This window comes from Gallus gallus, chromosome 12 (assembly GCF_016699485.2).
Source record: "Gallus gallus isolate bGalGal1 chromosome 12, bGalGal1.mat.broiler.GRCg7b, whole genome shotgun sequence".
NCBI lineage: Eukaryota > Metazoa > Chordata > Aves > Galliformes > Phasianidae > Gallus > Gallus gallus.
In genome coordinates this window covers 9,255,680-9,281,284 of record NC_052543.1, presented here as the reverse complement: position 1 = coordinate 9,281,284, position 25,605 = coordinate 9,255,680, and the positions used below count along the sequence as shown (strand labels likewise).

The 25,605-nt window shown below is 63.6% G+C and overlaps 1 protein-coding gene across 1 annotated transcript; it reads right to left on the bottom strand.

Moving 5' to 3' along the window:
• Window positions 1-215: 215 nt before the first annotated feature.
• On the bottom strand, window positions 216-24,465 carry COL7A1 (collagen, type VII, alpha 1). The gene is given in 119 exon segments (XM_015293373.3): window positions 216-931; window positions 1,010-1,189; window positions 1,407-1,526; window positions 1,668-1,763; window positions 1,979-2,068; window positions 2,271-2,318; window positions 2,399-2,447; window positions 2,606-2,659; window positions 2,731-2,808; window positions 3,007-3,123; window positions 3,276-3,338; window positions 3,432-3,494; window positions 3,571-3,624; window positions 3,757-3,810; window positions 3,886-3,966; window positions 4,047-4,082; window positions 4,169-4,240; window positions 4,435-4,506; window positions 4,649-4,705; window positions 4,783-4,818; window positions 4,901-4,936; window positions 5,007-5,051; window positions 5,161-5,220; window positions 5,473-5,508; window positions 5,653-5,724; window positions 5,813-5,938; window positions 6,034-6,093; window positions 6,174-6,209; window positions 6,286-6,330; window positions 6,435-6,479; window positions 6,576-6,617; window positions 6,697-6,732; window positions 6,823-6,891; window positions 6,978-7,058; window positions 7,166-7,201; window positions 7,287-7,349; window positions 7,459-7,491; window positions 7,706-7,750; window positions 7,838-7,873; window positions 8,044-8,079; window positions 8,368-8,412; window positions 8,770-8,832; window positions 9,089-9,133; window positions 9,298-9,369; window positions 9,539-9,583; window positions 9,693-9,728; window positions 9,811-10,020; window positions 10,200-10,331; window positions 10,449-10,484; window positions 10,586-10,624; window positions 10,775-10,810; window positions 10,939-10,974; window positions 11,059-11,163; window positions 11,252-11,287; window positions 11,385-11,420; window positions 11,597-11,641; window positions 11,806-11,877; window positions 12,065-12,100; window positions 12,226-12,306; window positions 12,383-12,418; window positions 12,497-12,532; window positions 12,614-12,694; window positions 12,780-12,821; window positions 12,893-12,919; window positions 13,009-13,053; window positions 13,170-13,241; window positions 13,330-13,374; window positions 13,445-13,480; window positions 13,599-13,679; window positions 13,781-13,816; window positions 13,902-13,961; window positions 14,073-14,144; window positions 14,314-14,346; window positions 14,435-14,470; window positions 14,540-14,575; window positions 14,671-14,715; window positions 14,803-14,838; window positions 14,990-15,034; window positions 15,165-15,200; window positions 15,280-15,339; window positions 15,428-15,490; window positions 15,573-15,626; window positions 15,725-15,751; window positions 16,016-16,129; window positions 16,219-16,287; window positions 16,430-16,483; window positions 16,555-16,590; window positions 16,866-16,937; window positions 17,061-17,153; window positions 17,337-17,381; window positions 17,492-17,518; window positions 17,645-17,686; window positions 17,783-17,943; window positions 18,054-18,197; window positions 18,275-18,401; window positions 18,478-18,614; window positions 18,690-18,836; window positions 18,919-19,041; window positions 19,147-19,293; window positions 19,360-19,488; window positions 19,567-19,713; window positions 19,785-19,910; window positions 19,993-20,136; window positions 20,207-20,332; window positions 20,422-20,568; window positions 20,654-20,782; window positions 20,892-21,041; window positions 21,114-21,230; window positions 21,319-21,468; window positions 21,689-21,808; window positions 21,887-21,905; window positions 21,907-22,017; window positions 22,090-22,253; window positions 22,343-22,501; window positions 22,604-22,697; window positions 22,778-22,937; window positions 23,022-23,202; window positions 23,426-23,507; window positions 24,338-24,465. Coding segments are annotated over 118 exon segments (8,826 nt in total). The 5' UTR covers window positions 23,499-23,507; window positions 24,338-24,465; the 3' UTR covers window positions 216-893.
• Window positions 24,466-25,605: the final 1,140 nt, after the last annotated feature.

Here is a 25,605-nt window from a genome sequence, read left to right as displayed (position 1 = left end):
TGCACCGCAGCCCCATGTGCCTGTGGGTCGTGGGCACGTGTGTGTCAGCAAGGCACAGGGACAGGGCACGGGGACAGGGGGCACCAGGGCAGGAGGGCAGCCAGCGGGCACTGCAGGCAGGGGGACATGGGCTGCCAGCAGCCATAGGGCCAGAGACAAGGGAGTCAGGTCGGCTGTGTTGCCCCAGACCCTGTGGCACATGAAGAGGCACAGCATCCTTCCATGAGCACATCTTTAATACCGTGTCCCACCCCTGCATTGGTACACATATACATTCGCTGTATACAGATATACACAGAGCAGCAGTGCGTCTGGGCTGCAGAGGAGCCAGCGTCACCTTCCTGATGAGCAGGAACCGCCTCTAACATAGCACCATCCTCAGGGTCTCCCTGGTGGGTCCCAGTTTCCAGGCAGAGGTGCGAGCCGGAGGGCAGCACATGGAGAAAGCCTCCATCCCTCCTGCAGTTCTCTGCCAAACCATCGCACCCCAAAAGGGTTACCGGGTCCCAGGTGGGGTGAAGGTGAAATTCATTCAAATGGAGCAGGTTGCACGGAGCCCAAGAGGGAGACGAGGGCAGCCCACAGCCTTGGGGATTTGAGGCGTTGGGTTTGGGGAAGGGGCCCAACCGTGCCCACTCTCAGCTCTGGGTGGCCAAAGAAGGAACATGGGGCCAAGAGCTGTCCCTTTGGCAGCAAATAAGTTAAAAAATTAAGGCAACACCCCAAGAGAGCTCTGGTTTGGAAAGCAGATAAAAGGCGTATGGGGAGGTCGTGTTCCCATTTGATAGAAATTTCACCTTTAACGGGAAATAGAACCGACATAAAGGGAAAGACCCATGAGCAACAAGAAGAGACGTCAGAAATAGCACCACGTTCCTGCAGGGATCGCCACGCTACGCCTCCGGCCGCCGTCCTTCCCCGCTGCCAGCACCTGTGGGGGGAGGCGAGGTGGCACCAAGCACGGCACCAGGTGCGATGCCGCCAGCGCTGATGGCTGTGCTGTGCCCACCTGTCCCCACGCGCTGCCTGCAGCGGAGCTCACACTCCTCCTGGCTGCCGAAGCGGTTGAGGTTGCCCTGGCAGCCGCTGTAGACGAAGGGCCGGCACTCGGCGGCTCTTTGGTTGTAGTACCAGCGCAGCGTGTACCGCTGGCAGCCCCCCTCCTCCACGGGCTGGGTGCAGGGCTCGGCTGCAGGGACAAAGCACAGTGGCGAGGGCATGACATAGACCAGCATCTCTCATCTAGGAGCACGGGGAACCCAGTGCCCGAGCAAACCACGTGCTGCTGGAGCGCCCACCCCAGGCACAGGCTTGGTGCAGTGGGTTCCCAGCAGAACAATGGCAGCCCTTGCACCATGGGGTCACCTGTGCCACGCCTGGTCCCCCGTGGGGCACAGGGAGCTCACCGTCCTCTGCGAGCTGCTCCGAGCTGTCTGCATCCAGAGCTGTGTCATAGTCCTCCTGCTCCCCGTATATGCTCCCATACTCCAGGTCGTTGGTGTCAACGACAACGCGCCTGTCCTGCCCTGCAGACAACACTGGCTGTGAGTGCAGCACTGCTGGGCTATCCCATGGCCACGTGGGCATCCCTGGGTACCTGTGAGCACAGGGCTTGCAACACACAGAGAGGGGATAAAAGGAACAAAATGCAAAGGGACAGCACTCACCCTCCTCCTCCTCCGCGTGTGACACTTTAAGCACGGGGACGACGTGAGCACTGAGATCTGGGAATGGCACAGTGGGTGGGTAATGGGGGAAGTGATCTGGGAGGGAAGGACAGCACAGACATGGGAAACCCCCGTGCAGGTGCAGAGAAGCACGGAACTGCCCAGGGAGGGGGTCCTGGGGATGGCCCATTCCCTGGAGGCTCAGAAGTGCCCTGGGAGCACAGTGCAAGTCCTGCCAGGGAAGTGGCACTGCCAGGCTCAGGGAGGCCATGCTCCGATGCACCTGGCTGCAGCTCCACACTCTCCATCACCTGTTTGGCTGTGCTCCTTCTCCTGGCGGACACTTCTCCCTCCTCCATAGGCAGACTGAAGGATGTTCTTGGGCCGAGTCCCCCATCCTCCTTGGAGACAAAGTGCCCAGTTGTGCCGGGAGCCCATACCCCCCATACCCCATCCCACCCACTGCTGCAGCCCACATCTCAGCAGGAGGTGGACTCAACGATCCTTTTGGGTCCCTCCCAACTTGGGATATTCTATGACCCTACAGCCTCACTGAGTGCTGTGAGCCGGGCAAGGGCATGGGGAGAGGAACAGAGACACAACCTGAGTGCTCACGGGAATCCAAGCGCCGTGGGAGCTGCCCTCCGCATGCTGCAGGAGAGATGGGGTGGGGGTCAGTGAGGAGCTGTGTGGGGCAGCCCCCAAACCCAGGGCGGCTGTGAGGTGCTCACCACAGTGCTGGCTCATCTCCTGCCTGACGAAGGCGCGGATCTCCTCCTCCTGCCCAGCGGTGGAGCAAAGAATGCACCATTAGAGATAGGAAAAAGCTTTCCCCAGGTTCAGAGCAGAGTCCGGAGGTGGGCTATACTCCATCAGCAGCAGTGGGATGGATACAGTGCCCCTTCCCACATGCTGGCCCCATGCTGACAGCCCCTTACCGTCATGCCTGGATCCCCCTTCTCCCCACGGAGTCCCTCAGCACCAGGACTGCCCTAGGGACAAACAGAGTGGGGCTGGGAGCTGTACCACTGGGTCTGCTCTGGGCAGGGCTGGGCTCACCCACCTGCTCTCCTCGCTCACCAGGGATACCAGGCACACCGCGGGCCCCCATCACTGCCTGCCCGGGGGGGCCTCTCTCCCCCTGTAAAGAACATGGTCACATCCCATCTGGCTCCACCCCAGCATCAGGACAGGGGTCCCAAACCCCTGCTCCTAACCCTCCCTGAGCGGGGGGACACAGGAAGGTCCCCAAAGCCACTGAGCCGGTGGGGGAGGTATGGAGCTGGGACATGGCTCCTGATGCCACCAATCCTTGGCCTCTTGGAGGACAGAGACTCACCTTCTGGCCCTGCATGCCCTCAGGACCTCGTGGCCCAACACTGCCTGGGGGACCAGGGGGGCCGGGAGCACCATCACTGCCCCGGGGGCCGGGGGTACCAATCATGCCCGGTGCACCCTATGATGGAGCAGAGAGGGTCAGGATGGGAACGTCCACGTACCTACAGCTCAGAGTAGGCACTTCTGGGAGCTTCAGTGCCCTCGATCCCAAGGCTTGATCCCAGTAAAAGTAATGCAGTGTGACTGATGCTGCCCCTTCCCACAGCTCACCCGGTCTCCCTTCTCCCCCTGGTCTCCTTTGGCTCCCTGCTGCCCATCGAAGCCGCGGTCACCCTGTGGAGAGGAAGGCGCAGGCAGCAGGAGTTTGGGGGGAGCAGTCCTGAGGGGCCATTCCTGAGGTCTCAGCACAGCCTCCCATTGCCCTACCTTGGGTCCCATGAGCCCCTCCTTCCCGGGGACGCCGGGTGCTCCCGACAACCCCAGCTCTCCCTGGGGGATGAAGCAGACATCTGTGAGCCCCTGGATGCACACCCCCCTTGCAGCGCGGTGCTAGCACGGTGCTTACCGGCTCGCCCTTCCTTCCTGGCAGCCCCGAGCGCCCCGGCAGCCCCGGCTCTCCCTGCAGGAGCAAGGCAGGGGTCAGTCCTCAGCCCCGCAGCTCCCCCAGGCACGAGGGGGGACCTTGTAACCAAGGTCTGTGTGAACCCATTGCAGGGCTGAGGTCCTGGCTGCAGGATGGTAACCCCCTCACCTTCTCACCCTTGTCTCCATCGAGGCCACAGGCTCCTTTCATGCCCCGTTCACCCTGCAGGGACAAAGAGAGTCAGAGCCCCACAAAGCCAGCACGTGACCTGGCCATGGAGCGCAGGGGATGACCTACCTTGGGGCCACGCAAGCCCAGCGGCCCCATGTCCCCCTTCTCTCCTCGTGCTCCAGCAATGCCATCCCGGCCAGGCAAGCCCTGAAGGAAGCACACAGCATGATGAGGACCACTCCTGCACCGCAGTAGGGTGGCACTGGTACTGAGACACTGCTCCTCACCGGCTCACCAGGCTCCCCTGGCACACCAACTTCTCCCTGGTAAAGGCAACAGCAAAGATGTGGGTCAGGGCTTCTGGGCAGTGAGGGGACCCCACAGTGGTACAGGTTGCCCAGCTCCTTACCTTCTGCCCGCCAGGGCCGCGTGCCCCAGGGAAGCCTGCCGAGCCCCTCTCACCTGGTTCACCCCTTGCACCCTGCAAGCACAGCCCCAGGTCAGCACTGGGAAGGAGGGAGAGCTTTGGCCAATGCAGGGCCACACACTGCCAGGACACCCAGCACTGTGCCAGAGGCATGGATGCACATGGGGCACAAGAATGCTCTTGGGTCCCTCTAGCTGCTGCCAACCATGAGCCCCCCCATTCCCCAGCCCTGCTGTCCCGCCCCGTACCTTCTCTCCGGGCATTCCCTGCTCCCCCTTCTCTCCTTTGTCCCCTTCAGTGCCCTTTAGGCCACGGTCTCCCTGCAAAGGGGAGAACAGAAGGATGGGATCAGGGGTTGTTGGGGTGGGGAGGAGAGAGCTCCTACCCGGGCAGGGACATGGGGGTCTATGGGGTGGACGTGCCCCCTGAGGCAGGGTCCCCCAGCAGACCCCCAGCTCTTACCGGCTCCCCCTTGCTGCCTCTCGCCCCAGCAGGCCCCTCCACCACAACGGTATCACCCTGCATGCAGGAGAGAGGTGGGTGTGAGCCGGGGGGGGACAGCACTGCCACCCTCCCCCCCAGCCCTGGGGTCTCACCTTGTCTCCTTTGGGCCCCACGGCCCCGACGTCTCCCTGCAAGGAGGGCACGGTGAGATGTCACGAGGGTGGGAACACTCCCCTCCCTGGCTCCCCAGCCCCCAAAGAGGTCCCTTACCTTGTCCCCACGCTCTCCTCGGTTCCCAGGCAAGCCCTGTGGGAAAGAGGAGAAAGCTGCTTGGGGGAGGGCCAGCTGATGGGGTGGCGAGCTGAGTGGTACGTACCATTGGCCCGCGGTCACCTGCCAGCCCTGGGCGCCCATCTTCACCCTGCAAGCAGAAGGGGAGGTGTGAGGGGTGGGTCTGGGGGGCACCCCTCGTGGTGGGGACATGGGAGTGCCATGGTGGTGTGGGCAGGGGGTTTTGTGGTGCTATGTACCCGTGGTCCTGGGTCTCCACGTTCACCTCTGGCTCCTGGCAGCCCAGCCCCTGGGTCACCCTGTGGGGGGAACACAAGAGTTTGTTCCCCTCAGCAGCTCACCTCGGCAGGCAGCAGTTCCCGTGGCCCCAACTGTGTCCCCCCGCCATGCCAGGGCACATCCCATGCCCCCTGCACTGCCCCAAGCACACAGAGCAGGCTGCCAGGTGCCATCACCCAGAGTGGGCTCAGTATCAGCCAAGAGGGAGCAGCAGCACCCCACAAGAAGAGCAGCCCCACATCTCTGTGCCATAGGGCTGTCCTCAGTCCTACCTTGTCACCCTTCAGCCCCGAGGCCCCTTGTATGCCCTAAAAGAAAGGAGAGGGGTGAGCGAACTACGGGAGCACTGTGCCAGATGCTCTGGCCGGTGACCCTATCGCCCCCCCTTAGCCAGCACTGGACCAGGCAGGGATCCTGCACCCACCCTGGGGATGCTGCAGCCCCATACTCACCACTGGCCCTGGGGGCCCTTGGGGTCCAGGTGGCCCTGCGGCACCATCTCTCCCAGGGAAGCCAATTGCACCCTGAGGGGGACACAGCAGTGTCAGGGCTCAGGGCAGGGAATGGGGCTGCTAAGCCCTCACTGGTGCTGCCTGAGACCACTGCCATTACCCGCTCTCCAGGGGCTCCTGGTGGGCCAGGCTGCCCGCTGTCCCCTCTCAGGCCTGGCTGTCCCGGTGCCCCAGCGATGCCCACTAAGCCCGGGGGTCCTGGAGGTCCTGGCAAACCGATGTCGCCCTGCAGCAAGGAGGAAAGAGACATGGCCCAGGGAAACAGCCTCCTCAGAGGCAGATGGGGATCAGACATGGGGCAAGGGATAAGGCAGGGCTTACCTTCAAGCCTGGAGGCCCATCCTGTCCTGGTGGTCCCCGCACACCGACGCCTGGAGTGCCCTGTGTGGTGTCAGAGAGCACGGGGACAGTCACCCCTGGGAGCACAGGGGTGGCAGAGCACTTGGGATGGGGATTCTCACCTTTTCCCCCTTGACTCCGGATGATCCCTTGGCTCCCTGCAAAGACACAGAGCCATCAGGGCACAGGGTAAGGATGTGATCCCATCAGCTCCCCTCCACATCCTCTACTCACATCTTCGCCGGGGTCTCCAGGCTCCCCAGCTCCTCCAGGCTCCCCCTGGCAGGAGGACAGAAGCAAAAAGCAGGGGTGGGTGACAGGTGGGGGGAATGGGGATGGCTGGAACCCAAGAGAGCCTGGTACACCCATGACACCCTCCTTACCTTCTCACCCTTGGGGCCGGGCAAACCTCGGGCACCTTTGGAGCCCTAGGGGGGGAGAGCAGTATTGGGGATGGGAGAGCAGTGCTGGGGTCTGGCTCAGCCCATGGAGACAGGGGGATGGGGTTATAGGCACCAACTCACAGGTTCACCCAGCAGCACGCCCTCCAGCAGCGCCGGCTCACCCTGCAGCAACACAGGGTCAGGCACAGACCTTTGCCTGCTATGGGGAGGGTCTCCCCCAAATGCACACCCCATTCCTTACCTTCTCGCCCTTGGCACCAGGAGGGCCAGCGATGCCCTGGGGGAGAGGGGAGACAGGCAGCAGTCAGTGGGGCTGTTGTCACCCCCTGGCCCCAGCGAGCAGGGGAAGTTGCAAGGAAGTACTCACCTGCCCCGGCGCTCCTGCATCCCCTGGCTCCCCTTTGGGGCCGGTAGGACCTGATGGTCCTGGTACGCCCTGGCACAAAGCACACAGCCCTCAGCCCCAGCTCTGCAGCCTGTGCTGAGCCCCCAGCCCCAGTGCAATGGCACTGGCTGTCATACCAACTTCCCAGGCATCCCTGGTTCGCCGTCCTTCCCCGGCACACCATCCCGCCCAGGCACACCTGGTTTGCCACTCTCCCCCTGTAGAGTGTGAAAGTGGAGCTGAGGCTATGCACATCCCACAGCCGGGCAGCAGTGGGATTGGCGTGCCCCAGGGCTGAGGGAAGCTCAGTAGGGCACATGCTCACCACTTGTCCTGGCAGCCCAGGTGCACCCGGTGGGCCCTGTGATGGACACACGATCAGAAATCAACCCACAGCTGAGGCAGTGAGAAGGGCTGCTCCTGAGGAGTGGGTTGGGGGTACCTACCACCAGACCAGGGGGTCCTGGGGGGCCAGGCAGCCCCATGCTGCCCTGGGGACCAGGCAATCCCTGCAAGGGTAACAGCGGGGTCAGGGAGGAGGTGCCATGCTGGTACATCTCTCTGGGACAGCGGGAGCTCAGCTGTCACCAGGAAGGGGTTGGTTTTGGGGAGGCTCACCCGGATGCTGGCACCAGGTTCCCCTGGATCACCCTGTGGGGATAGAACCCACGTCAGTCCCGCTGCTCCATTTCCCTGCCACCACCATCACAGCTGTGCCCCTATATCCCCTGAGCCCTGAGTGCCTCTAGGAGGGCTCAGACCCCAAGTTCTCCCTGCAGCCCCCAATGGTGGCATGGCATCACTTCCCTGCACCAGACCAAACATGGAGATGATGAAGGTGATGATGACAATGGCAATGACATACCTTCATCCCAGATGGACCCTGGCTCCCCGGGGGTCCAGCAGCACCCTGCAGAGGACAAGGGGACATTACATTCAGGGCAATGCCTGCTGGTGGCACAGCTCTATGGGGTATGTGACACGGGGGTCTCCTTACCGGAGGTCCTGGTGGCCCTGGCTCTCCCTGATTGCCCTGGGAAGGAGGGAGAGATGTAGTCAGGATGTCCCTGGTGCACAGTGGCTCTGGGAAGCACCCATGCCATGCAGGGACGAGCCTGGCCAGCCCCCAGCAGGATGCGCCATGCCTAGCACACACCTAGCAGGAGCCAGGGGGACAGTGACATGCTGGGGACAAACACCTACCGGGCGGCCCAGCACACCGGGGAAACCTGGCATGCCCTGCAAAGAAGCACATTATAGCCAGCAGGGGAGCGGGACCACACCACCTCCAAGCAGCCCCACCTGCCCCTAAAGCTCCCTCGGGGATGAGCACAGTGTCACCATGCAGCACCCACCCGGGGGTACTTACTGAGGGGCCAGGGGGCCCTCTAAAGCCCTGCGGGCCCTGTGTAGGAGGGAAGGATGCAAACAACATGTGAATGCTCCAATGGGGCTGGTGGTGACTGCTGTGTGACCATGGGATCCTCCCACCCCTCCCAGCCCTCAGCCCCCTGCAACCACACTCACCGGCTTCCCCTCAGGGCCAGCCAGACCCCTCTCTCCTGGGAGGCCCTGGAGCAAGAGATGGAGATGGTGGAGACAATAGTGGTGATGAGGATGGAGATGGGGATGACAGGGACAGGGATGGAGATGGAGACAATGGAGTTGGTTGATGGAGATTGTGATGAGGATGGAGATGGAGACCATGGGAGCGATGGAGACCATAATGGGGATGGAGAACATGACGAAGATGGAGGTGGAGTCCATGAGAGTGGAGAATGCCATGGGGATGGAGATGGAGTCCATGGGGGTGGCGGGAAAGATGGAGATGGAGGTGGGAAGCACAGGGGTGATGCAGATGTGACAGGGATGGAGATGACAAGGATCATGGAGGGGGAAATGAGAATGGAGGTTCGGCACCATACTCACTGGAGAGCCATCCCTGCCCTTCTCGCCAGGCTCTCCTCGCTCGCCCCGTGAGCCGCCTTCACCCTGATGTGGGGAGAGGTGCAGAGTTGTAGGACCTGTGCAACAGGCAGGGATGTCCCTGTCCCCCACGTGCCCTCACATCCCACTTGCACCCAGAGAGGGATGTCCCCAGATGTGCCCCTGCCCAGGGCTTCATTCTGTGGGGTCACCCTGTTGGCAGCACACGAAGAGGGGAGAGCAGAGACCGATGACGAGCCCAGAAAGGGAGTGTGAGGAACAGAGAAGCAGAGGAGCCACAGGAGACTTACTACACTCAGACCTTATCTCCTTTGGGTCCTCGCTCGCCCTCGGCACCAGGCTCACCCTGCAGGGAGGAGGAGGGAGATACCATCAGACCCACGTGCTGCAGTTTGGGATGCCCGCCCGCTCTCCCAGCTCATTGCAGCTGGCAGTCATCACATCGTCCCTCCTCAAAGAACTCAGATTCTGGCTCCATCGCTGCCCCGCTCCTTTCTCCTGGACACGCACCTTCACTCCCTTAAGTCCGGGGGGACCGCGCTCGCCTGGGAAGCCCATCAGGCTGCCCTCCATTGCGTCTGCCTGTGGGCACAGCATGGTCAGGACTGGCATCCAGGGGACCCCAGAGAGGTCCCCCCGTGGCACAATCCTTCCCAAGCCCCCGTGCCAGGGGACCAGACATGAACACCCATCCCTGGAGGCATCTGCTGGCACCTCCTGGGGACATTCCCCAGCAGCATCCACCACCTACCTTGGGCCCTGGGGGCCCTGGGGGGCCTGGCAAGCCATCTCTGCCCTGGCGAGAAGGAAAACAGATGGAGCATCCCCAGAATGTTCAGTCCGTGGGGCTTATGTCTTATGGAGAGCAGAGGGACAGAGGGGACTGCATTCCCATTACAGCTTACCTGCTCACCCCGGTCGCCCTTCTCACCCCGGTCACCCTGCAGAAAGGAGGTGGGGGGGCTCATGGAGCTGTCCCCAAGCCTGGAAGCCATGTCCCCCTGCCCACAGCCCCGCACTCACCTTCTCACCAGGCCGCCCAGCCTCTCCCAGCTCGCCAGCCCGGCCCGGCACCCCTGGGATGCCCGGCTTGCCTGGCTCCCCCGGCTGCCCTGGTGGTCCCTCCAGGCCCCGCTCGCCCACAGCCCGGCCTGTGGGACCCTGGGGACCAGGGGCACCTTGGTCCCCTTTGTCACCTTTGGGTCCTCGCTCACCAGGGAAGCCTAAGGAACCCTGCAAAAAAGCATACCAGGCTGTGGGGTGGGCACCCCAAAATGCAGGGAGCTGTGAGCCCACATAGAGCATCCCAGGTCCAGGGGCCTTCAGCAGGGCTCGGGTCTCAGAACCAGCTGGGCAGGGGGAAGGTGGCAATGAGTCTGAGCAGAGCAGTGCTCCTCCAGAACATTGCTCACCTCCCGGCCTGGGGGACCCCTCTCCCCTGGCTCCCCCCGGCTGCCCTTCTGCCCCCGCAGCCGTTCGGACACGGGCAGAAAGGAGTCCGAGCTCCCATCATAGGCACCCGTCAGCTCCTTCAGAGATGAGATCTGGAAGGGAGGAAAGAGGCAGCGATCAGCAGTCACGCACTCCAGTCCCAGTGCCCCATCCCACATCCCTCTGGTCTCTCACCACCACTCGGCCCCATCCCCATGCCCACCCCATACCTTGATGCCGAGGGCTTCCAGGCTACGTTCGATGTTCTACAATAAAAGGACATGAGAAAGGAAGCCTATTGTGCTGCTTCTACCACTGGGGCTCTGGGGTCTCCGGGTCTGATGTCCCAGCCCAGTGGGGAACTCACCACTGCTGTCCCAGGGTCCCCGCTGACGCCAGGCCGCCCCTAAGTTTGCACAGCAAGAGGGAATGGGATGTGCCATGGGTGAGGTGAGCAGCACTGCTGCTGTGCTCAATAGGTTTCAGAGTGAACGCCACAGGGCAGCGCCTGGGAGAGGCGGTGGTTCTCCCACAGAGCTCAGTGCTGGGTACTCACCGGCTCCCCTCGTGGTCCTGGCTCCCCTGGGTCCCCCTGAAATACAGCAAAGCAGTCAGGGGGAGCAGGGCCATGCTGCCCAGCCACAGGGTCCCCGAAGGATTCATCCCCTCTAGCATGGATACCCCCCAGGCTTTTGTCACAGAGGGCTGGAGGACACCTACCTTCGGTCCAGCGATGCCACGGAGGCCGGGTGAGCCCTGGAAGGTACACAATGGCACCCATGGACACGGGGCAATGCCTCAATGGAACCATGGGGCAGCTGGGGCTTGGGGACAACAAACCTGGCCTGGGGGGCCAACCTGCCCTGGGACACCGGGGACACCGGGGGGGCCAGGGAGGCCTGGCATGCCTCTGTCCCCCTGCTCGCCTTTGGCACCGCTGTGGCCCTGCCGAGAGAGTGGTGTCACCCCCAGTGACAGGGTGCTGTCCCAGCTTGTCCCCAGTGGGGACAACCCACTGCACAGGGCTACTCACGTCTCTGCCGGGGGCTCCGGCATCACCTTTGTCTCCCTAACCAGGAGGAGGGAAAAAAAAAAGACTCAGTATGATGCTGTCCCCAGTCCAAGAGGTGACACCAATGGGGACCATACAGGGCTCTGCTCCTCACCTTCCTCCCATCTTCTCCTGGTGTCCCGTCTTCTCCCTGGGGATGGAGGTTATCAATCGGCACCCGCAGCACAAGCAGTGGGTAGGACAGGGCAGTCCCCAGGGCATGGGGATGCTGTGCCACATGCCTCCCTCGCCACTGTGCCAACTTGGGGCTGTCAGCCCTCAGGGTCCCCAGGAGCGCCCCAAAGCCAAACCCTGTGCTCTACTCACATTCTTGCCATTTAGGCCAGGTTTGCCATCATCACCGGGTTTTCCCTGGGAGGAAGGAGGCAGTGAGAGGAGTCCCCAGTATGGGCAGTCATGGGGTCCCAGCTCCTACTGATGTCCCCCAGCAGAGCTGGGACCAAGTGCAGAGACACAGTGCAGGACGTGTCCCTGCAGCAGGACATGTCCCCATGGCACACGGGGCTGTTACTCACAGGGATACCAGGTGGTCCCAGCGGTCCTATTGTGCCAGGCGGTCCCTGCTCCCCCCGCAGCCCGGGCAGCCCCTGCAGGGAGAGGAGAAGTGGGGAGGCACGGGGCAGCAGCAGCACACAGCCTCTGCTATGGGAGGTGAGAGCACAGCCAGGAATGGTGGCATGGCATGGGATGGGGGACAGTGACCAAGGGGCACGAAGCAGGAGTGTCATGTCCCCAGCAGAAGAACACACACTCACACTCCCAGGAGATACTCACATCTCGGCCAGGGTCCCCCTGCTTCCCTGGGTCCCCCTATAGATGAAGAGGAGGTGAGCATCCCATGAGCATCTCCAGTGGCCGTGCAGTGGTACAACTCTGCCCCACCACCGCCTTCATCCCCTGTTCCCATTTCCAGTGCCACCCCAGATCACGCTCACCCTTAGCCCAGCAGGTCCTGGGGGGCCAGGTTTCCCCTCCAGCCCGTTACGGCCATCCAGCCCCGGTGGGCCACGCTCCCCCTGGAACAGAGCAGTGCATGAGGGCTGGGGCTGCACAGAGGGACAGGGTGTGGTGGGCAGCCCCCATCCCCCTCACCTTCTCTCCAGGCAAGCCTCGGTCCCCAGGGTCACCCTACAGGAAGAGGATGGAGTAAGCACTGTTCCATCCCCAAGTGGGGCTGAGCACAGGAAGGTGGAAAGGGGCACTCACCCGTGCACCAGGGGGGCCGCGGGGGCCTTCAATGCCCTGCAAGAGATACATGACAATGGTGGGCACAACCCCAGGGCCCACCGTGGCTCTCCAGGTCACCACTCACCCCACACTTACTCTCACTCCCGGCAGTCCGGGGGGGCCGCTCTCACCCTTGGCCCCCTTTGCTCCATCCTCGCCCGGATCCCCAGCATCCCCCTGGCAGGGATGGCACAGTGGTCAGAGGCACTGCAATGCTGCAGTCCCACAGCAAAGCATCACATCATCACCTCTTGGCTGTTACCTTCTCACCCTTCTCTCCCGCTCCTCCAAGCCCCACATCCACCTGTGGGGCAGAGAGGGGACATCAGAGCGGGCACAGACCTGCTGGCAGGGAAGGGGGAGGGTACAGCTTACAGCTCGTCCTGGGAGTCCAGGGGGGCCCTGAAAGAAAAGAGGGGGAACGTGTTAATGGGACCTGGTGTGTGTTGGAGAGGGGGTGCAGAGCTGGCTCCTGGGTGGGTGTCACTCACCGGCTCCCCACGGTCACCCTTGGTGCCAGGTGCTCCGGGAATGCCCTGTGGAGAGGGATGGGTGAGAAGGGGGAAGGGGTACCCATGGGGTGGGGTACCCAGGGGGTGGGGTTACTCATGGGGTAAGGGGGTACCATGGGCACTCATGTGTTGGCACTCACATTTCTGCCTTCAGGACCTGGGTCTCCGAGTTCGCCCTTCTCTCCAGGGGGGCCACGGTATCCAGGCAGCCCCTGGCATGGGGAGATGTGTTTTACCCTGGGCCACTCAAGGCCACCAGGGTCTCCCCCAGCCCAGGGCCCTCACCAGCCCAGCACTTACCCGTGGGCCCCTGTCTCCAGGTTTGCCAGGCACGCCTGCTTCACCCTGAGGGATAGATGGAGTGAGTGGGCTGGGGGGCAGCATGGGGACAGCGCTCCACAGGGTTCCCACTTACCGGGGTGCCTTCATCACCCTTCTCTCCACGCTCACCCTATAGCACAGGTCAGGGGACAAGAGAACAAGTCACCAGTATCCCTCTGTGCTGCTCCCCATTCCTTGGGGCCTCAGCATCCCCATAGCATCTTCCACTGCCCCCGGCCCCACACTACCTCCTTGCCACGCTGCCCTGGTTGTCCTGGTGCACCCACTCTGCCTGGCTCACCCTTCTCACCCGGCTCCCCTGCGTCACCCTGGGGGGGAAAGAGTCAGGGGGGAGACCAGGGGGAGAAGGGCTCTGTAGCCCACGATGGACAGATGGACAAAGGAGTGAAGCCTCTTGCAATGCCGTTACCTTGGGGCCACTCCTGCCAGTGAGGCCAGTGATGCCCTGGGAGGTACAGAAGGACAGCCCATGTTAATGGGGACCTGGGCATCAGATCAGAGCCCAGCTCCATGCATTTATGTGCACTCACCCGCTCGCCCTGCTCGCCTTTGGGGCCAGCTGGTCCTGGGATGCTCAGGCCAGGGACACCCTAAAGACAAAGGGAAGCAGCTTGGAACAGTGGGACCAGCACCAAAGCACAGCAAGGAGAGCCCAGATGGGCTGCATGCCCCAGCACCTGCCCAGCCCCAGAGGTACTCACACGGGCACCCCTCTCCCCTACATCGCCCTTGGGGCCAGGAGGCCCCTCTGGTCCTGGAAATCCTCTGTCACCCTGGAGCAGATGAAATGGCACCATTAGCCCCCCCACATTTCCCCTTCCCCATGCTGCAGCTGAGGATCAGCGTGGGCATCCCTGCGGTGCCAGCATCCAGCACCGCTGTGCCATGCCCCCATCCCAGCTGTGCCATGGGGACACTACCAAAGGTCAGGGACAAGGCTACCTTCTCTCCTCTGACAGTGGCCACACTGGGAGCCTGGGGACAAAGCAGCAGGAACAGTGCTGGGCACAGCCACCACTCCTCGTGCCAGGAATGGGATGGGCTGCCAGGCAGCAGCACTTACCGGCTGGCCAGGTTCACCGGGCGCTCCCACATCACCCTGGGGACACATAGGGTCAGTGCCATCCCCTCCCCACAGCCCCATCCCCAGGCCCTGTTCCTCCCTCACCTTCTCGCCCCGTGGCCCGGCGGGTCCCGGTACTCCCTGGTGCAGAGAGAGGATACTCAGAGGTTGGCGGTGCCTGGGGACACATGCCTGTGTCACAGCCACCCCACAGTGCTCTGGGTGCCCACGCTCACCTCTCTGCCCGATGGCCCTGGCCGTCCTGGAGCTCCTGTCTCGCCCTGGAGGAGGAGAGGAAGAGGAAGAGGAAGAGGAAGAAGAAGGTGCTCCTAGGAAGGTCATGACCATGGCCATGAGTGCCCACCTACCTTCTCACCCTCGGGGCCAGGTGCACCGCGGTCTCCCTGCAGAGTGAAGCAGAGGAGCATCTCAGGCAGCCGCCCTCCCACCCCCAGGTGAGCCCCTGGTCCCACTCAAGACCCCCGGCAGCCTTCCAGCGGCACAATGCCACATGGGCCCCAGGGCCCCCAGAGGCCATCAAAGCGGACACCTCACCTTCTGGCCTGTCTCTCCCAGCTCGCCTGGTGCCCCACGCTCTCCCTGGTGCAGGAGGAAGACAGATGGTGTTGGTGACTGGCACAGGGGGTGGCACAGCACCTACATGCCTTTTCTCCCCATGGAGGAGCTGGGGGATTGGAGTGCATCATGAGAGCATCCCCTCACCACTCACCTTCCTGCCTTGCTCGCCTGGAGGTCCCCGTGGACCCTGGAGAGGAGGGCAGAGATACGTCACCTCCTAAGCAGGGTTAATGCTCTGCCCACCCTGCCTCGGCCACAACACTCACCCGGTCTCCAGGGTCCCCTGGGCGGCCAGGTGGCCCTGGGAATCCCTCCTCACCATCACCCTGCGAGGTGAAAAAGCCAGCAGTGTGCCCATGAGATGGGGCTATCTGTCCCCATCACAGAGACAGGGGGGTCCTGGCTCCCTCTTACCTTCTCACCCTTGGGGCCAGGAGTACCAGCAAGTCCCCGTGGGCCGGGCTCCCCAGGTGGACCCTGGAAGAGATTGGCAAGGGGCACAGCTCAGCCCCTGGGGGCACTCACAGCACTGCTCCCCCTCCCCAAGCCCAGCACTCACCGGGGGGCCTGGCTCCCCTTGAGGCACTGTCCCATCAACCAATCCGGGGGGACCCTATGGAAAGAGGGCTGAGCTCCTGCATGGCAGCCCCATAGCTCAGTCCTTTCTAGTGCCCTGGGAGGCAGAGGTACCAGGCAAACACGGTCACTTACCCTCTCCCCTCGATCACCCTTCTCCCCCTGCAAGGTAAAAGACAGCAGGTAAGGGTGGGGCTGGGCTCTGTTCATGCCCCCCCCCCCCCCCCCCCAGCGATGGGGGTAATGACAGGCAGAGCAGCACATCAGCAGTACGGTCAGGGCACATGCCATGCTCATGATAAGGATGGATGACGTGAGGGTCACAGGCAATGAATACAGCCATGAAGGACCAGGAGCTCTGCATGGGAAGCAGCTTCAAGGTGCCAGCTGTCCCTCCATCCCCACACAGCGCCAGCTGGGACGTACCTTCACAGAGTCTCCTGGAGGTCCTGGTGGCCCCCTTGGCCCAAGGGGACCCGGAGGACCTGGGTCACCAAAGGGACCTCGTGGGCCAGGGTTGCCGGGGGGGCCGGGGCTACCCTGGGGAAAAGAGATGCTCTATGAGCATGGGATGCAGCATGGGCAGGGAGTACTGGTGGATACCCCAGCATGCACAGCCCCATCTATACCGGTGTGCCCGGCTCCCCTTTCTGTCCTGGCAACCCCTGTCCTCCATCCACGATCACTCCGGGCTCTCCCTGAATGAGGGGAAAAAGTAATTAAAAAAAAAAAAAAAGAAAATCAGTGCCACCATGCTCCCTGCCACGGCTCTCCCCAGTGCCAAACTTAGGATGTAGAAGGGATAAGATGTCCCCCTGTAGCCCTCTGCCCAGCACCTACCGGCTCGCCTTTTTCCCCCTTCGGGCCAGGATGCCCCGTTGTTCCCCGTGGTCCCTGGAAAGGAATGAGAGTGAGAAGGGGGCCCTTGGGGGCATGAGGCTCAGGAGGAGGGGGGCCGTACTCACAGGATCCCCTCGGAGGCCAGGAATGCCCTGGTTGCCCTGGAAACAGCAGAACAAGAGGTGAAAGCATTGTCCCTGCCAGGCAGGGGAGCAGGGATGGGATGACATGGCATGGCATGGCACGGCACAGGTTGAGATGGGAATGCATGTGTTGGGATGGGATGGCATGGAGACAGCAATGATCCCAACAAGGGAGACAGCCCCAGCACAGGGAAGGAGAAGGAAGAGAGCTTAGGGAGCAGGCAGGGATGGATAGAGCCCATTGGTAGAGGCTTCATTGGCACCAGCAAACCCTTGGGTACATCCACACTCACCGGCTGGCCAGGAGACCCAGGGTTCCCAGGGGGGCCAGGAAGCCCCGGCCGCCCATCAGCTCCAGGGAAGCCCTGCAGGAGAGAGGAGCATCACAGCAGGGCCATACTCCTCCCAGGTCCTCCCTCTCCCACCATGTCTGGGAGGAGGTCCCTGTGCCAGGGACTCCAAGATGTGCAGATACAGGGGGCACTCACCCTGTCCCCCTTCTTGCCCGGCTGCTCAACGCTCTCTCCTGGTGGCCCTCGTGGTCCCACAGGTCCTGGAGGGCCAGGCAGTCCATGGCGGCCCTGGGATAGCAAAGAGGACAGAGATGGTGGTAGGCAATGGCCAAGGGATACTTCCTCCATCCACCACTGTGGTGAGGGCTGTACAGATCCCTTCCCCGGTACCCACCCAGCAGGAGGACAAGGGGACACAGGGCCTGTAGCATTGTTCCCCATCTCCCCCCACACTACCCATCAGGACTTTACCGGTTCTCCAGGGGGGCCTGGCTGCCCCACACGCCCCTGTGGCCCCTGCAGAGACAAAGCCAGCCATCAGCATTCACTGAGACTGCAGCAAGTGGGGCTTGGGGGGAACACAGCCCTGCCCTAACCCACAGCTGTAGGGGGTCCCAAACACTTACTGCCACACCAGGCTCCCCCTTCTCTCCCTGCAAGTGGACGAAGAGAAGAGCTGAGAGGCTGCACCCCTGTACAGCAGCTGCCCCCAGCTCAGCCCCACACTGTGGGCAAGGTGGGGAACTCACACTGAGACCCCATGGCCCAGGAATACTCACCCTGGGGCATTGCACAGTGCAGGGCTTTGGCTCTGGCTCTGGCTGGTGAGACAAGAGGAAGAGATGTGAGTGTGGGAGAAGAAGACCTTGGCTCCATGGGGTCTGCTCCCCAGCCCTGGGCAGCCCCCATTCTCTCACCCTGGTGGAGATGATGGTACAGAGGTCATCGGTGAGCTCTCCCTCCAGCTCTGACAGGGAACCACGGTTGCGGAAGACGAAGCGTGGGTCCTCACCACTGACCATGCGCCGGAGCTGCTCCTGGTCTGCCCCCTCCAAGCCCACTGCCAGCACTCGGACCCCTGCGCCAACAGCACCTTCAGCACCTGGCTGGATCGCCCAAGGGGACCTCATCCCATGGGGACTTCATCCCATGAGGACCCCATCCCATAGAGTCCCTATCCAACCTCACCCGCTGCCTTGGCATCCCTGGCAGCAGTGATGGCATCATCCCCGGAGGGGCCGTCGGCCAGCACTACCAGCACCGCCGGCACGCTGGGCCGCCGTCCCGCACCAGGGCTCAGCAGGTAGGTCCTCGCAAATGTGATGGCTGCCCCTGGAGGGAGGATAAAAGGATGGGAGGGTCAGCAAGGTCCCACTGGCTACTGGCCCAGCCCTAGCACATCTCCTCACCAATGGCATTGCCGCTGGGCTCCTCGTAGCGCATGGTGCGGATTTGCTCCAGCACGGCGGGCAGCTCGCTGGAGCGGTTGAGGAGCAGCCAGGGCAGGCTGCGGTAGCTGTACGTGGCCAGGCCCACCTGCAAGGGCAAGGAACACAGGTTGGCATTGTCATCCCTCTGTGCCATGCCCCCTGCCACCACGTAAGCCTTATACCTGGGTGCCATCAGGGCCCAGGCGGCCCATGGCAGTGACAGTGTTGGAGAGGAGCGTGCGGACGGTGTCAGCATCAGAAGAGCTGTCACGTGTGCCATGCACCAAGAAGACGATGTCCCCTCGAGCGTCCCTGCAGACTGGGAGGGAAGGGGCAAGGTGGAGCAGAGACATCAGCACCCCATCCCCTCCGACACCCATCCCAACCTGCATACCTGGCCGCTCGCTGATGGAGCTCTCAGCACCAGGTGTGCTCCCCAGAAGCGGGCGGATGGTGAAGGTGTAGCGCTGGCCCAGGCGCAGCCCAGGGACCTGTAGGGAGCTGGCAGTGCCCGGCACCACGCGCCGTGCCTCACCGCCCGCTGCACCCATAGTCAGGGGGACAGGGACGGTGAAACCCCTGGGGATAGCTGCCCCCCACCCAGGGACATGTGCCTGCCTCACCTGCAGGGGGGCTCCAGGACAGGACGTATTCAGAAGCACCGGGGACAGGGGTCCAGGAGAGCGACACGGAGTCTCTCTGCACCTCCGTCACTCGCAGGCTGGTGGCGTGGCTCGGGGAGGCTGCTGAGGGGAAATAGGGTGCTCCAGCCTATGGGGCAGCCCCCATCCCACTCCCACACTCATCACCATCCTCCACCCAACCTCCCCGCAGCACCACACATCCCTTACCGGTGGCAGTAGTGACGGTGACTGGAGCGCTCTCCCGGCTGCCCACCATGCTGGTGATGCTGATGTGGTAGCGCCGGCCCGGCTCCAGCCCTCCCAGGTCATAGGAGTTGGCGGTGGCTGGAAGCTGCTGGCTGCGCTGGGGACCACCTGGTGGGGACAGAGAGGTGAGTGGCCAGGGGTTGGCATGGAGACACAAGGCTTGGGCACACTCACCCTCAGCTGGGCGCCAGACCAGGCGGTACCCGCTGCTGCCAGATACTGGCACCCACACGAGGCGCAGGCGATGCTCTGAGGCCTCCATCACCTGGAAGTTGCTAACAGGGGGCACCGGGGCCGCCTCCGCTGTGGGGGATATGGGCAGACGTTAGGACACAGGTGCCCACCCCCCCCCTGTGTGCTGTCCCCTAGCCCCACGCTCACGGGTGGTGACGATGATGGACACGGGGTTGCCTTCATGGTTGCCTATGAGTGCTGTGACCTTCACAGTGTAGGAGACACCTCCCTCCAGGTCGGGGATGTCGAAGGAGCTGATGTGGCCAGGAACATGCTGGCTCCTCTCCGAGCCCCCTGCCAAGGGCCGCACATCAGCCCTGGTGCCACCATCATTGCCGTCCCCACCCGTCCTCATCCCACGGTACCGTCCCGACGGCTCCACACCACACGGTACGCTGTGGCTCCCGGCACACCGACCCAGGTGACACGGGCAACATTGCTCCTGGATGACTGCACCTCCAACCGGGATACTGTCCCCACCTGCTCAGCTGCTGTGATGCAGGGAGAACCACCGTCACCTGCAGTCAAGGCACCTGGCACCAGCTGGCAGCAGCAGGCAAGGGCACGCCTCACCTGTCCTCCCCATGGTGGTGACAGGGGGACCCTTGCGGCCATCAATGATGGCTGTGACACCAATGGCATAGATGGCGCCAGCTCGCAGCCCCTCGATGGTGAAGGCAGTAGGGTTGGCAGGGAGGAAGCGAGACTGCTCCTGACCTGGGAGAGACAGCCGAGATGGGGAGAGCTCCCACGGCACCACCGCATCACCTCCAAGTCCAGCACTCACCATCGCTGGCCCTCCACGTCAGCCGGTACCCCCCGGCGCCCGGCAGCCCCCTCCATGTGACCCGCAGCTGGCTGGGGCCGGCCTCCGTCACCCGCAGCTCCGAGACACTGCCCACCGCCGGGAACTCTGCATGCCCAATGGCACCGGGACGTCAGCATGGGGACACCCCGAGCGATCACCACAATCCAGGGCTGGGGTTAACCATGTGCACTTACTGACATGGATGCTGAGTGCAGCGGCACTGCCCTCCCGGCTGCCCACGAGGGCTGAGACACGCACCAGGTAGGTGACACCTTCCCGCAGGTCACCCAGCTCCAGCGCTGTCTGCGTGCCTGGGACGCGCCTCGTCCTCTCGGTGCCGTCTGCAGGGAGCAGGGTGCCACGGGGCCCTCAGTGCCACGGGGGATGCCAAGCAAATGGCACCGTGGCCCCATCCTCCCGACTCACCCTGGGTGTTGCGCACCGTCACTTTGTACTCAGTGGCACCGGGGACACCGGTCCAGCCCAGCCGCACCCTCCTGCCCAAATCCTCGATGAGACGGAGATCCGACACCGCACCCACTGGCACCTCCACACCTGCAGGATGGCATCACTGTAACTTTCCCCCGAGCTAGGACCAGCGAGCCGGAGGTCCCATGGCTCTGTTCCAGTGATGCCGTGCACGATTGTCTTGGTCTGGGCTCACCTGTCTGGAAGGTGGTGACGGGGGTGGCCACCTCCCCGCCTTCGTACAGCGTGTACAGGGTGATGCGGTACTCAGTGCCTGGCTGCAGCCCTGTGAGCTGGTAGGTGCTGGCACTGCTGGGCAGCGACACTGTCCTGGGGGCCTCCAGTCCTGTGGGGATGGCAATGTCAGCACAGGTTGCTGGCCCCATGCCGTGTCGGGGACCAGGCGCTGTGAGCCCACCTGTGGCTCTTTTCCACTCCAGGCGGTAGCCACGGGCCTCACGGATAGCAGTCCAGAGCACCTGGATGGATGTGGGGCTCAGGATGTTGGTCCGCAGTGTCTGCTCCGTGCCTGCCTCTGCAAAAGGACCCATAGGCTGTGCCATCCCATCTCCTTGTACCCCCACGGTGATGCCCCTGCATGGGGACAGCTGCGTGGTACTTACGCGTCCGCGCGGTGAGGCTGGTGGTGGCTGCAGGCTGCTGTGCATAGCGTGCCTTCAGTGTCACCACGTACTCGGTGTTGGGGCGCAGGTTGCTGAGAGTGGCCGACAGTGCACCAGCCCCCAGGCTCCTCTCCTCGCCCTGGGGCATTCCTGGGGGGGACATGGAGGGGCGCGGGCAGGTGTGTGGCGGGGAAGGGGTGTGCACAGCTCCCTGCCCTGGGGATGCCAGCTGGTGCCAGGGGTGGGGAGCACGGGGTGAGGCTGGGACGGGGGCCAGGGCAGCGCCCAGGGACAGGGAGGGGCCGCCAGGTGCTGCAGCACGCGCAGCTACCCCAAAGAGGTGCCTGCGGGGCACGGCATGTCCCCTCACCTGGCACGGCGTAGCTGAGGATGTAGCCCTGGGGAGGCTCGGGCCCGGGCTGCCAGGACAGCCTCAGGAAGGTCGGCCCGGCTTCGGCCACGTGGAAATGCTGCACGCCGCCACGGCTCTCTGGGGACAGCACGGGGACAAGTGTGAGCCACGTGCAGCCAGCACCTACCCACGTCCCCCATCCCCACGGGTACTCACGGGTGCGCGCCCCGCGCAGACACCGACTCACTGACGCTGTTGGCATATTGAGCGGTGACAGTCACCAGGTACTCCGTCCCTGCGCGCAGCCCCCGCAGCACAGTGCTTGTCTCCCGCGGACCCACGCTCACCTGGGTGGGAGCAGTGTCACCCCGATGCCATTGGGCACCAGGCACCCTGAGCGGGTGCAGGGCAGCGCTCACCTCCTGCCGCTCGGCTGCCAGCGGCTGCCCCAGCCCCGTCAGTGGGACACGCTGCACCCTATAGCCGGTGACGGGGCCGCTGGCCGGGCTCCAGCGGACGCGCAGCACATCGGGGCCGTGCTCCAGGACCTCCAGGTTGGAGGGGCCAGAGTGGCCTGGTCCATCTGTGGGGGGACATGGGGCTGTCAGCTCCGGGGTGCATGGGGAGAAGGCATTAAGGCAGCTCCCATGTCCTCTTTTGAAGGTCTCCTACCAGGGGTACGTAGAGTGCCCCCTGAGCTTGTGCACACCCTGCGTGTCATCAGCGGCACCAACGTCCCCAGTAGCTTGAAGTCACCCACATAGAAGAAGAAGGAGTCAGTAGGCAGTGAGGCCACGCGGATCAGCTCCTGACGGTCGGCGTTCTTGATTCCTGAAGGGGACAGGAATGGTGGGTGAGGGCAGAACCCAGCTCCTGGGGGAGTCCATTACTCAGGGGTATGGATACCAATGGGCACACCACAGATATGCTCACCCACAGCGAAGACCTTGATGCCCAGGCTCTTCAGTCTCAGCGCCGGCTGCTCAGCATCATCCTGGGACTTGCCATCCGTAATGAGGATGCAGATCTGCAGAGCCGTGAGCCTCAGACCCATGGACCCTCCGCTTCCCTCTGGGATGTCCCAAATGCCACTCCCCACCCCGATACCTTTGGGACCCCGGGCCGGAGTTGCGTGGGACCAAAGAAGTTGTCAGAGATGTAGCGCAGCCCAGCGCCAGTCCGTGTGTTACCACCTTTGTAGCTCAGCTGCTGGATGGCCTTCTGGATGCCCGTGCCATTGATGTGCTGGGAGAAGCCAAACTCCACCCTGGGGACATCAGGACACATGGGGACACGTAATTTCCCAGCCCCACGGTCCCGCAGCCCCGCATGCCCCATCCCCAGGGCTCACCGTGGATCGTCGCTGTACTGCACCACAGCGAAGCGCACCGCCTTCTCGCCCACCACGTGCACAAAGGGTGACACCAGGTCCTCCACGAAGGTGCGGATGGCACGGAAGTTGTTCCGGCCGATGCTGGACGAGCCGTCCACCAGGAAGGCGATGTCGGCCTCCAGCACGTTCTCGCACACCACTATGGGACAGCACTGGTTGGCACCCACATCTGCCCCCAGTGCCCTGTGGCACAGGACCCCCAGACCTGTCCCTTCTCCTTGAGCTCACGTCACATCGGTGCCCGCTCCCATAGGGCTCCCCATGCCCAAGCTCAAGTTTGGGGTGCTGCAGCGGGGAGGAGCAGCAGAGCCCCTCTCACCCCGCTGCAGGCCCTATAGCGGTACCCAGTACTCAGCACCCACCTTGGCTCCTCTTCTGCGCGGCAGCAGCCTGGGGGGCCAGGAGCAGGGCGAGGAATAGGAGCCACCCACTCATTGTGGGGCCCTGCAGGACAGCAGGAGAGGATGCTGCAGCCACCACCCTGCGCCAACCCCATACCTCTGGGCACGGTGGTGATGGATGCATTGGGTAGAAGCAATAAAAAGGAGTGAAACGCCGTAACATCACAACAAAAAAGCAAACAGGGATAACCTGCAGAGCTGCCCACTGCAGGATGTGGGCATGGCTGGGCTGCACCGCAGCGGTACCTGTGCATTTGGGTTCCCTGCCCCAGGCTATGTCCAGAGTACTGCACTGGGTCTGGGAAAGCAGAGCTAGGTGGAAAGCCCCAGCACAGAGAGCCACGTGCCCAGCACCCAACTCCACTCCATCCCTCCCCATCGCACCCAGCCCGGCTGTGACCCTACTGATGCCCAGTGCCCAGGACAGGGCAGCACAGGAGGCTGCCAGCCTGCATGCCGGCGGTGCCCCCCACAAAGCTGTACTGCTGCCTCCTCCTGCCCGCCCTACGCTCACCCCAGCGCTCCTGCCCTACATGCGGTGGGGTGGCACGAGTGAGGGCTCCAGGAAAGGCGTGATCCCGTGGGGACGGGGAGGGCAGCAGCTTCCCACGAGCACCCGCACGGCGCTGCTTCCCGCACTCGGGCGCGGAGCTGCGGGGGGGATCCGGCCCCGTGCCCGGGCACAGCACCCCGCCCGCCCCGTGCGCCAGCCCAGCACGGCCCCGCCGAGCCCAAAGCGAAGGCGGTGACCCACGGATGCCCGAGCGCAGCGGCGTGGGAAACCCCCCCGCCTCCCCGACTCCCTCCGCTGTCCCCCAGCCGGGCTGAGAGCACGGGGGGGCCCCTCCCGGAGCGCGCCGCTTCGCCACCCACCTCGTCCCGCGTGGGGCCGCCCCGAGCCGAGCCGTACCGAGCCGTGCCGAGCCGTGCCGTGCCCAGGCGGCCCCCGGCGCTCCCGCCCCTTTAATCAGGGCGGCCCGGAGCTCGGCGGTGCCGCCGCCGGGGGGGTAGTGCCGCGGCTCCCGCCCTGTCCCGCCTCCCCCCCACCATTCCCCACCCCAAAGGGCTTTTCCCACCCGCTCCCATGGGAGGGCGGGATCAGGGCAGGAAGGTGCGTTTTTTTTCCCGCTTTTCACCCTAAAATGTCCCGGGAAGGAGAGAGAAGAGCCCTCCACGCCGGGATCGGAACCGGGACCGGGTCAGACCCCTGGGGGTTTTCTGCGCGAGTTCCAAAAGAGGCCTCAGTGCGGAGCCAAAAGGGCCCCCTGAGCCCTGGAGCCTTTTCCTAACTGCATCTCCGTCCCGGCTGGTGCTACGACAGGACCGTTCCTGTGCCCCCATGGGCGGGGGGCGGCGGCTGTGGGATCCCTCCTGTCCTGGGCACCACCTCTTGGTGCCAAACGTGGAGGATGCGGTGACTGAGAACTGTCCCAAAGACAGAGAACTGCCGCTGGGGTGACTGCAGGAGAGGATGCTCAGCAAGGTGGTGAGCTGGGGGACACCTGGGACCCCGGCACTGCCCCAGCATTGCCACCCACCTACAGCAGGGCCATGTGTGGTCCATCAGGGTGCCCTGGACCTCCAGCCACTGCTTGTTCCCATTGGGCTGATCCATGCTGATGGGCACCAGCATGCCCCATACCACCTCCCTGTTTCCCAGCGCCCTGTGTAGCTGTGCCCTCGTGGTCTCGTGTGAGGACAGCAGCCTGGGGGCTCCTCTTCAAGTGCCAGCGTGGTTCCAGAGGCATCTTCCCTTGGGCACCAGGGGGTGGTGAGGGGTCACCTCGCATCTAGGGGCTGGGGCAGGGCCATCTGCCACCAAGCATGGATGCTCAGGGCAGCTGCAGGCAGCTTTCCCAGGGACATGCTGTTCTGAGCAGGGGAGGAGTGGAGGTGCCCCTCTGCTCTTACAGGCAACATGAGCAGATCATCCCAATCCTCTCTGCAGCCAACCCTCGTGGGGCCCCTAAATCTACTTCAAAGGTCACCATGGCCACAGGTGTCCTCCAACTGCCCCACGGCCGTGGGCCTGACCCCAGGTCAGGGCCGTCCACAAACCCTCCTCCTGCCACAGCTCGCTTAATGAAGGCAAGACGGCTTGTCCCAATTAGACAGGGGCTTCATTAATCGTTGAGTGGAAG